At 41.5% G+C, this 11,645-nt stretch overlaps 1 protein-coding gene across 2 annotated transcripts; it reads left to right on the forward strand.

The window, feature by feature from the left end:
* Positions 1 to 192: 192 nt before the first annotated feature.
* Positions 193 to 10,531, forward strand: LOC127609203 (Na(+)/H(+) exchange regulatory cofactor NHE-RF3-like). 2 transcript variants are annotated; one of them, XM_052079016.1, is made up of 12 exons: positions 193 to 211; positions 314 to 380; positions 1,237 to 1,264; positions 4,483 to 4,544; positions 4,630 to 4,841; positions 5,125 to 5,196; positions 6,574 to 6,700; positions 7,108 to 7,244; positions 7,336 to 7,543; positions 8,787 to 8,983; positions 9,069 to 9,155; positions 10,386 to 10,531. In XM_052079016.1, the coding sequence occupies exons 2-12, from the start codon at positions 365 to 367 to the stop codon at positions 10,413 to 10,415; spliced, it is 1,176 nt and encodes a 391-aa protein (XP_051934976.1). In that variant the 5' UTR covers positions 193 to 211; positions 314 to 364; the 3' UTR covers positions 10,416 to 10,531. The 2 variants fall into 2 exon arrangements, with proteins under 2 accessions (XP_051934976.1, XP_051934977.1); XM_052079017.1 differs by lacking the exon at positions 193 to 211 and having other exon boundaries at positions 4,707 to 4,841.
* Positions 10,532 to 11,645: the final 1,114 nt, after the last annotated feature.

Raw genomic sequence — 11,645 nt, forward strand, 5'->3', positions numbered from 1 at the left:
ATCCCTTTTCTGGGTAGCCTTAGATTTGGGGCAGATTACGTTAATTTTATTTAAATATTTTTATTATTTTGACCCCATGAGTCTTGAGAGAACTGTTTTCAGAATTTCTGATTATGTTTACTCTTGTGAGGAGCTCAAAAATGAGACGTCACTGTGTTGCCTGTTTCACACAAACTGATCATACATAGCTCTGAGTTGTTTAAACCACCCAGTGAGTAAATATTTAAACATGGTTGTTTGGAAAGGAGCCTCCAAGTGACTTACTGATAACGTTTTTTTTTTTTAATTTTTTTATTATCCCTTAACTCCAAAGCTGGTCTCTCAACTGCTCTTTAGTCTGAGTCGATAGTGAGTTGGGAACACCATGAAGCCAAGATCAGGTAAGCTACTCTTCCTCTTTCACTGTTTTTTTTTCCTGACAAAGCATTTACCGCTATTTCACCTGAAAGCTGCTTTGCGTGAAAAAGAAGTCTGTGACAAGAATGGCTGTGGTATGTTTCATTTGTGCTGTCGATCGTGTCGTCGCAATACGGCAAGATCTGTTTTTTGATCATTGGAGGAAAGAGTTCAGAAATAGTTTAAGGGGTTTGCTGTGAAAAGTTACCATCGTACATATGAGCAAAAACTGAACAGAAGTCTACTAAGTAATTGTGTTGCAGAGTGATCTGCTGAATTTGATTCAGACAGTATAGCACCAAATCGCAACAAAATAATCTCAAGGCACTTTCCAAATAGAGCAGGGTCAGGACAATGCTCTGTTTAAATTAATCTAAACCGAAATAAATCAGTATCACTTTACAGGAAGAGTAGGTATTATTTTATTTTTTATAGGGATTATGAATTATTTTTCGATTAATGTACTTCTTAATCAGATGATATGCAGCGTATCGTAAAACCACTTTATCTGTACTTGTTTTGCCAATTTGCTCTATGGAACTAGTTTATTTGCACTTTAAAATATGGGTCGATTGTGTTCGATTTCGATGGACTCTGCTTATCGTGACCACAGCATCAGAACTTTAACATAAAATATTTTATGAAACAATAACAACCTATTTACAGCGTGAGGAAGGAATTAAGCCTGGTGGTAAATTGGTTTCAATTAAACTGACTGAAGCTGTGGGCAAGAGTGTACAGTTGCCTCTTTGTTTAATGCACACCATTTAAAATTGTTTCAAAATACATTTTGAGCTGGTCCGCATGATACTTTTTATTATGGTTCTGTGTACTCCTTAGGCTGCCAGGATGTGACTGAGCTTCCACGGTGAGTAAATCCATAGCGTTGCCTTCTTAGTGGCAGAATTCAGTTTAAAGTCGAGAGGTCAAAGCGAGGGGAATGCATGGTAAGGTTGTACCCAAGAGCAGTTTGGGGTTAAGGTTAGGATGAGATCAGTTATGATAAGGATTATAATGCTTACTTTTCTGACCCTGCTTCAGAGTGGTATAGTATTTTATTTGATCAGAATCTGATTTATTGGGCAAGTACAGAATGCACCCCCACCCCCACCCAAAAAAAAACAACATGGTATGATGTAATGAGGTAATGACAACAAAAACCACAAGGAATTTACGTCCAGAGGAACATAAACAAGACGGCAATAACCAACATCAGGGAGACAGCACGAGAAGCCTGGTGGGTCACTGTTAAGCGCCCTGATATTTTAGATGTGAAAGGAAAACAGTTGGAAAGAGGAAAGAAAAAAAACAGATAGACTCCAATCATTCTCCTTAAATGGGAGGATGGTTTGAGCCAGAGGAAAAAAAAACTCAGCACATGTAGTGTACATTTAAAAAGTTAAGACAACAATTCTTGAAACTTAACGCAATGAACAGTGTGGGGGAGGAAGTGGAACGCGTCACAATCTGTGAAACGGGCTGCTAAAGTCTCTCTAGCTGTGCCATGGGGGAGAGGCGGGATGAATAGGAATCCGACGTTAAACATTGCACCTGCAGCTGCAAGGCCGAGACCTTATCAGTCACAGGCTCGGAGAGGAGTGTAGGGAAAGGGAAATAGGAATACTCGCGTCCGTGTCTTTTTCCATCCACGGGAAAGTCCAGATAACAACTGTTTTGGGAACAGGCTGTCTACAATTTCAGACAGTCTTGAATGTATTTTAGCATTTGAATTGAATTGAATACAACTTTATTGTCAAATGTGACTCCGCGTGGCATCAATCTGCCAAATTATTGATCAATCAGTCAATCAATTTTCCAGGTCGGTACAACTACTGGTTTTTCCGTTTTGCGAAGCGACTCCAACACATCCACTTTGTGGTTAAGTTTGGTCAACGCAAAGTGTATCCAGCAACAAATGTCCCAGAGGGGCAAGAAGGCTCCCCACCCCTTGCTGTTTTCGTCGAAAAAAAATGTATCCATAGTTCTGAGAGTCTAGCTGATTAGTTCCATGGTTTGTCTTTTTGGAAGAAAAAAATACAGAGGCATAACGCAACGGGGGGGGGGGGGGTTATCTTATGGGGGTGCAGTAGAATGGGAATAATGCTCATGCATGAAGATTTTTTCACATTAGGGGGCAATTTTGACCATGTAGGTTTCGTTCTAGAGGAGTTTCACTGTATTGTAAAATAGTATACACACATGTGGTGTGTGGGGGAAAGCCCACAATGTTAATATTTGCTCTGGTTACTAATTTGCATACTTTGTATAACGTTCTTGTGTGAAACCCAAATTGACATGACAGTGCAGCACATTACGGAGTCTGGATGTAGTGTGGACACGGTGCTGTGAGTTGCTTTAGAAGTGTGCGTTGATGACCAAAAAAAAAAAAGTTGTGTGAAACAACAAAGGAACAAACAACTCCGAGACAGTCCAGTCTCCTACAAAGGAAATATGTTACTAGCCACGTCTTGTGTCGTTATGAATCAACACATTACGGAAGTCCGACAGAGCACGAAAGCAACGCATTCTCGCCCTACGTACTCTTCACAAGCATTTGCTCTGGAGCTAATTTAACCCAGTTGCGTTCACACGTGCACATTTACACCGGTGCTGCCTCGCAAACGAGCATTTGCCCCGGAGCAAATATTTGACCCTGAGGTGGGTCAAATTTGGTCCGGTATAAGCTCTTTTCCGGGGCTACCCCGGAGCTAATTTGCACGTGTGAACGCTCTACTGGGGCAGCCCCGGTGCAATACCGGACCAAATCTTGCCGTGTGAACAGCCCTAATATCTCTGCGTGTGCTGCGGCACAGGGTTTGAATAACACTTGTGTTAAGTAAAAATTCTTCACATATAAAGTGTACTTACGTTGCACGTACATACGCGAGTGTGAAGACAGCTCATTTACCCGAATCAGTGAAAAAGTAGCAGAAATCCCCGACAATCATAGTTTTTATTTTTGGGTGAAGAAATCCTAGTGCTGGGTTGTTTATCGCCCAGAAATTAAAATTACAAAGAAACAATTGTTTTTTTTTTACATTAATGTGAATCTAATGTAGGCGGGCCGGTAATCCAGTGGTTAGCACGTCGGCTTCACAGTGCAGAGGTACCGGGTTCGATTCCAGCTCCGGCCTCCCTGTGTGGAGTTTGCATGTTCTCCCCGGGCCTGCGTGGGTTTTCTCCGGGTGCTCCGGTTTCCTCCCACATTCCAAAAACATGCGTGGCAGGCTGATTGAACACTCTAAATTGTCCCTAGGTGTGAGTGTGAGTGCGAATGGTTGTTCGTCTCTGTGTGCCCTGCGATTGGCTGGCAACCGATTCAGGGTGTCCCCCCGCCTACTGCCCGAAGACAGCTGGGATAGGCTCCAGCACCCCCCCGCGACCCTAGTGAGGATCAAGCGGCTTGGAAGATGAATGAATGAATGAATCTAATGTGCATCAGTCGGTTCAAAATATGTTCGTATTTGCACTCACTGTTGCGTTCGAGCCTCAAAGGCACGCACATGTTCAGTTAATCGGGTAACAATAATTCAGCACCCCATGAATTTCATGTGCCGCCTAAAGGGTCTGGAGGCGCGGAATATGGCCCATTCCGCTATAAATATCAGAATCAGAATCAGAATCATCTTTATTGGCCAAGTATGGAGAACACACAAGGAATTTGTCTCCGGTATAACACGCTGCACTAGTATCATCGTAAACAACAAAATCATTGAACCATTTTAGAGTATACCAGTAGTTTTGTAATACCATTTTGTGGTGCAAGAAGAGTGACTATGTCAGTGACTGTTAATGGCTAGAGGGAAGAAGCTGTTTTGCATGTTTAAGTGATTATGTATGTAAAGACGGGAGGGAGAGAAAGAGCGAGAGAGACAGACAGACGCTGACATGTGAACAGTCAGTTACGTCTTCCTAGATTTTAGTCTGGTTCACTGGTGACGAATAAAGGACATCTTATCTTATCTTATCAAATTAGTTGAGTTCGTAAACACACTGTCCTTGATGGAAATGCATGTTTCAGGTCCAGTGAATTTCTGTTCTACTATTTTTAAAACATCCATGACTTTTTCACATTTGTGCTGACAGTTTTACCTTCAACCCAAAGGAAGGGATCGATAATCCAGCTCTGGTCATCACTGATGATTTTGGTAAGGTTTCCGTGAAAAGGTCATGCAATGGTGCATCATCGTGCGCCCTGTCATACTGAACTTGTTTTGAGAACTTTGTGTCCAGAATCAGAACAAAATCCTCTGCCCAAACTGTACCACTTGAGGCGTGTGGAGGGGCAGAATTTTGGCTTCTACTTGCAGAGTGTCACAGAAAAGCAAGGCTTAGAGATCACAGATGTTGACCCATGGAGCCCAGCTGAGCACAGTGGACTTAAAGCGGGCGACAGAGTGTTGGAGGTCAATGATGACTATGTGGTCAACATGAACTTCATCAAGGTTAGAGTGCGGATCCCCCCTCAGCGCAAAATGTCATGTCAGCTGTCCATCCCATAGAAGGCTGGTTGAAACAGAAGCTGCTATCCTACTTATATTAATCATTAAAGCCTTGTGATATCAAAGCAAATCAATAAAGAGTTTGCTAAATTATGAACAACCTTGAAAGACATTTTGGGGCCAAAACCTGAGAAAACAGCTGCCATGATGCAAAATGAATTCCATCCTGTTGATTTGTCTGCGTAACATCTACTGGCTAAAGTGTCACACTGCAATTATCTGACAGGTGGCAAGGAAGATCCAGTCCTCTGGCTTACATTTGTTTCTCCTGGTGTTGACAAAAGTTGACTATGAGCAGGTACCAGAAAAACAGCTACTCTTCAAGTTGATATTACCGGTACATGGCACGGACTAAGTATTACACAACTCCACTTGAAAGTCTCATTGAAGATTAAAAATAGATATACTGTATGCATATGGGGCGCCCGGTCGTCCAGTGGTCAGCACGTCGACTTCACAGTGCAGAGGTTCAATTCCAGCTCCCTGTGTGTTTGCATGTTCTCCCCGTGCCTGCGTGGGTTTTCTCCGGGTACTCCGGTTTCCTCCCAAATTCCAAAAACATGGATGGCAGGCTGATTGAACACTCAAAATTGTCCCTAGGTGTGAGTGTGATGAGCACGAATGGTTGTTCGTCTATGTGTGCCCTGCGATTGGCTGGCAACCGGTTCAGGGTGTCCCATGCCTACTGCCTGGAGACAGCTGAGACAGCACCCCCCCGTGACCCATGTGAGGATAAAGTCTGGTGACAAGGATTTACCACATGAAGTTTAATAAGTTGTAGTTTAGGACAACGGGCAATGGCTACTAGGGGGCAGGCACACCACCCTAAGTCCAAAGCACACAAACGGTGAGAAATAGTGCACCGTATCTTACACTCCTCCCCATGAGCAGATCTCATAACATGAGTAAAAAGCAATACAATTCGGCACATACATACAATAAGGTACACTAAAACTGACTATACACGTGATCAAAATAAAGTTCAACACCAAAACAGATTTGCCATCTAGAACTGACGACTGTAGAGACTGGCAGGGTAACTGGAAGCTATAGGAGTAGTAAAACCGTGTATAAAAATCAAATGACATGTTCCCCATATCCGAAACCACTGTTTATGACAACAAATCACACAGTGCACTTCGGGGCTGTAAGGTCAAACACACTGAGAAAGGAGTGCACATATTCGTAAAATCATATACCGTATTTTCCTTATTATAACTTGCGCCAGAGTATAAATAGTACCAGCCATAAAAAGCATCTTGGGCTATATTGTAGCCCAACATGCTTGTAGTCGCTACAAGAACTTCTGACTTGTAACCATACCATGCCACATTGATGCTGTCATTGATGCAAAACAAGGCCCAACAGCACTTAGGGCATATTACTTTCATACACTTTTCAGGTCAACATTTTTATGCTTAAAATCATTTGCCATTCTAATTTTGTGAAACAGTAGATTTCTTATTTTTGCGTCTTTCTGCCATAATCACCAAAATTGAAACAAAGGCTTGAAATATTTCACTTTGTGTGCGGTGAACTAAAATACAAGTTTCACCCCCTTATTGCCATCTGTGGTACAGATGGCAATAAGGGGGTAACAGTTACCTTGTATCTTTTACTTTCTCTACACAAACACTCAACTTGTACGGATTGCGTCTCTGTTGGTCCAATGCAGGCAGTTTGTTCAGGTGTGGACCTAAAGATGCTGGCTGCCAAGGAAGGCCCTTGTTCTCGGCCCAGACTGTGTCACATCACCCGGCATCAGGGCTGTGGCCTAGGCATGACCCTGATCTCAGCGGAAGGTACCAACACAAAATTGAACAATTATGATGGACAACACTGTTCAAATGCCTGCTTTTCTTGAAATGTCATGACATCAGAGTTTAAAAAAAAACACAGAATTGGATCTTTTCAGTATCCGGCCTGCTCTAAATGTGGGTAATTCATTTCTGATATTGGAACACACAAGTAGGATATAACTCGAAATCATCAATCAATCAATGTTGACGTAAACACATGTAAACGACAGCATTAACCCTTTCAGGAACAGTGGTTACTGCAGTGGACACCTTATGGTACCAGGTTTTCAATATTGGTGCATAAAAAAGAACATAGAATTCAATATGGTGTAAATTACATGTACTTTGGAATAACCTTGGGGGGAGGGGCTGCAGTATAAATTAAGCCCATGTTTCATGTGTCTTTGCAGGCCTAAAAGGACGCTGCATACTGAGCGTAGAAACTGATGGTCCAGCAGAGAAAGCTGGAGTCACCAGTGGGGACAGATTGGTCTGGATAAATGGCATCATGACATCCCACCTCACACACGAGTCCATCAACAAATCAGTAAGAAACTATTTTGTCATATTCGTAGTTTATTTTAATATTTTGCTCGATTAAGACTGTGAGTGAGTCCTGCAGTGTGTTTGGTTCTCAGCTGAAGAAGAGTGCAGACTCTGTGACCGTGTTGGTCATTGATGGTGAAAGCGAGTCTTGCTATATCAGGAGGAAGATGCCCATCTTGCCTGTGCTGGCAGGCCACTGTAATCTCCCACACTCGGCAAAGACAATGCATCTTGTTAAAGGACCTGAGGGATATGGTTTCCTGCTTAGGCAAGAGAAGATTACAGATAAACAACAAACAGGTAAGACAGTCATGATGGACAGAGTCTGAGTCAATTGAGGAAATCTATCAAAAGATCCTCAAACAAATGTAAAGATCAGACAAAGATAAGCAAGGTAAATATAAAATGCATTTTTTAAATAGTGATTTGATACATTGTGGGTAGCGGGGGGAGGGGGGGTACTTTTTCAAATTTATTGTAGCTATTAGATGTTTCAGTTCATTTTCACTAACCACACCCAAGCCTGAAACACCTCCAGATCTGCTCAGTCAAGAAATCACCTAAGTAGAATGAAGTGGGACAAAAGATCTAAAAATACTGCAACAAAAGGACAGGAGTCAAAGTCATTCAAGAAGACATGAGAAATAAAGTAATTCTATCAGTCTGGTAAGGGTTACAAGCAGTCACACATGTTACATTTGCCGTAAATGTGACCGGCATTTAGAGAAAAAGAATACCATACAGTAAAACGTGGTAGGGGTCATGTGATGGTCTGGGGCTGATTTATTTCTTCAGGACCTGGATGACTTGCTGCGATTGATGGAACCAAAAAATCTGCTCTTGACCAGAAAATTTTGGCCATCAGTTTGTGACCTCAACCTGAAGCACATTTAGATTCTGCATCACGACAGTGATCGAAAACACATCAAGTCAACTTCTGAATGGCTTAAAACATGGTTTTGGAATAGCCCAGTCAAAGTCCACACTTGTATCTGATTGAAATGCTGGCACAACCTTTCAAATGCGTGCTTCAAAAACCCTCCGGTAATTGCTGAATTAAACCAATTATGCAAGGGAGAGTGGGCCAAACTATCTCCACAGAGATGTGAAAGATTCATTGCCAATGTTAGACCAGCTATTAGATTTAGGGGGCAATCACTATCCCCCCACACAGGGTCATGTCGGTTTGGAGTTTTTTTTTCTCCCTTCATAAAACCTTGATGTCAAAACAACATTTTGTTTTTACTTGTGTGGTCTTTGAAAAACATGCACATTTGTTTGATGATGGCAAACGTTTTAAGTGTGACAACTAAGAAATCGGGAAAGGGGCAAACACTTCTTCACACCACGTTAAGTACATTAAATATACTCCTGATCAACATATAGTTAAACATGGTCTATTGTGCTTGAAGGATTCCATCTGGTGGTAGGCTTGGTGAATAGCTGTGGAACAGCTGGGATTTTTCAATGCCATCTTAACTAAGATTTGTTTAAAAAATGGATGTTCAATCAACCTTTAAAAAATAAATGGTCTCTGGCTCAGTTCACGTGCTTCGGGAGGTGGACAAGGGGAGTCCGGCAGAAGAGGCGGGAATGGAAGATGGAGATCTACTGCTTGCAGTCAACGGAGAACTAGTGGAGTTCTTGGAGCATGATGATGTTGTCAAAAGGGTTCGAAAAAGTGGAGAGAGCGTCACCTTTACTACTGTGTCGATACAAGGGAGAAGGCTCTTCAGACAGGTAGGTTCCAATACAAGGTGCCCCCCCCACCACCCAAAAAAAAAAAAACGTGCATTAGAAATGGCCTATTTTGTTTTTCCTGCAGCTTGGCATTTCACCGCTGTTCTTTCATGGCGAATTCATACACCAGGATGACTGTGTCCCAGGTCAGGCCGGAATTCAAACAGTACAGGTATTACATCATCTCTACGTCTGTGTTGACAGTACAAAGACGTATGGAGAAAAAAAAATACATTTGTTAATGGACATTCATTTCTACCTCCTGTGTAATGATCAAGTGAAGTACCAGAACAGCACGATCCCCACGAAAACAGCATTCATTGATTTGCTTTGAAAGGCAGACGAAGGTCCGAAGGCAAAATATTTAACCTGCTGCGGATTTTTGCAAGTAAATGGAAGTTCGTAACCACCAGAACTCTTCCTAGAGCTGGTCGGCATTTCAATTGGAGCAATTGAGCGCAAAGGGACTCTGACAGGGAGCTGACCGGCAACTTGGCGGTCGCTGAAGTAGGAAAGCAGTTTCTCATCAAAGATTCTACGGAACATGACCTCATACCTTGGCCCCTGTGCAGCAGTAAAGTCACCCTATTTCTTCAGCCAACAAAATGTTTCATCCTCCATACTTAACGGTGCCAATATAATCGATAGAATGTAAAACAAATCAGTGCAACATAAATCAGACTTCTAAATAACAATTTACCGGTAGTTGACAGTTGAAAATCCATGAATACTTGGCACCCATTGCATCGGGGGAATTGTTTTATAGTTTTTTTTTTTAATCAGCCGATTAATCTGTTTCAAAATCTGGCATTGGCCTCGGCCTAAAAAAAAAATCCACATTGGTTGGGCCCTAAACCCAACGCTAACTTTAATGTATTATTTAAATATTTGTTGTTGTTTTAGATGTAATTTACCTTCTTCATTTCTGTTTATCAACAGTGGGCAACATAAGAAAAATCAGCTCTGTCAAACATTTTCTCCAACAGTACATCGAATCCTCCTGCCAGGCTGCATAGTATGTGATTCCAGACTCAAAATTTAAGTCCGGACTCGACATGTTTTTTTTTTTGGTCTCAAAAAAATATTTGGATCCACTGGACCCACTGGACCAAGTCCAACAATGTTTTTTATTCCTGAAAATGAATGTCTTCCTTCAAAAGAAACATGAAATAAAGTTTTTCACATAATCAAAATAGCCATCTGATTGGCCGACCTGACTGCATGCGCAATCCCACACACACGCACAAATTATTGGTTATCAAATCTGATGTCGTTTTTCAGGCCGTACAATGCAGGATATTATAGGTTATCGGTAGGGGTTGAGTTTTTGTGCATCACTAGTTCAAACTTACTAAAACGAACTACTGTAAACTAACCAATGTACTTTTATTGTTTTGTGCAGCCGCAAATGTTTGGTGAAGCCCTCTTGTGACAGCTCAATGGAAATGAAGGAAGCAATCTATCCGAAGCAGGACTTGAATGTTCAAGGAGATATTGGCTCAAAAATGAATCAATCTATATAATAAAGATTTTTGTTATCCTCTAAAATGTCAATTGTCTCCATCGAAATATTCAGTCGAGCTAGAAACAAATTAATTTCAAGTTCTTTGAATTGAAGACTTCAGATAAAAACAAAGCCGTCTGGTCATAAGATACAAATAACAGTCAGACAAATGATACACATTTCTTTAAATGTCACATTTAATTTTGTTAACATTTCCCGCATGAATTTGGGGCCGGTTTCACATCTCCAAGCTGACAATCATTAAATGGATACCTCAACATTAACCTTGATTAAAGTTCAGGAGGGAATCATTGAATAGACAGATGTATTTTTGTATGGATGTACTGTGTGTGTGTGTGTGTGCGCGTGTGTGTGTATACCGCAGATTTATTCAGGATACAGTGCATCTGATTAAAACATCAAACATCATACAAATATTTTTCAAATAGCAAATTAAACAAATCCAGTGGCTGCAACATTTGTGGTTAGTTTCACAAAAAGGTACTGTATGTCAGTTCGGACTCATCAAATATTTCAAATGAGCATAATCGGATTCAAGTACTTCAGTCCAATGCAAAATAAAGCAAAAGGCATCATTGACAAGATGGGTCATGGAAGCGATGGCAAGGGAGAGTAACAACTTGGACCACGGGTCGTGTTCATTCCTGAGAAATTTCACTTCGGTTTCCAATTAACACTTGCAGTTTGTTGTCCATTGGGGAATTTATGGAAGGCAATGGTCTGTCAACGGTACCGAGAGTGTGACAGGGTAGATGTGACGTCTGAACAAGTTCCACACATCTGTTCATGAATATCTTCACATTACATTATTTATATAATGAAAAAGCACTTAGCTAATTCTATCTATTTTCAATTGTGTCGTCGTCTTTCGTAAAAGATGTTCACTAAAGACAAAGTCGGATGCCGATATACCACTTCAGTAAATATACCATATTTTCCCTACGAGGATCCGGTATTGCCCCCTCCCCCCACTTTTTTGAACCCTTTTGGGTTTTGATGTGCCGTGGTTTTATTTATAAATTTCCCCTGGCAAGCTTCAAGAGGTCTATAGATATATCAACAGTCTCATCACATCTGTCCAATTAAATTTCCAAACACAACACGGCGGGCAAATCAAACAGCCTCGAGCCTGCCCTC

This window comes from Hippocampus zosterae, chromosome 10 (genome assembly GCF_025434085.1).
Source record: "Hippocampus zosterae strain Florida chromosome 10, ASM2543408v3, whole genome shotgun sequence".
In the NCBI taxonomy this organism is placed as follows: Eukaryota; Metazoa; Chordata; class Actinopteri; order Syngnathiformes; family Syngnathidae; genus Hippocampus; species Hippocampus zosterae.

Bases quoted from the DNA above. Each gene is read 5' to 3' on its own strand.
- LOC127609203 (XM_052079016.1), top strand. The intron at 4,545-4,629 runs GTAAGGTTTCCG...CTTTGTGTCCAG, and splicing joins GGTCATCACTGATGATTTTG to AATCAGAACAAAATCCTCTG. The intron at 7,245-7,335 runs GTAAGAAACTAT...TTTGGTTCTCAG, and splicing joins ACGAGTCCATCAACAAATCA to CTGAAGAAGAGTGCAGACTC.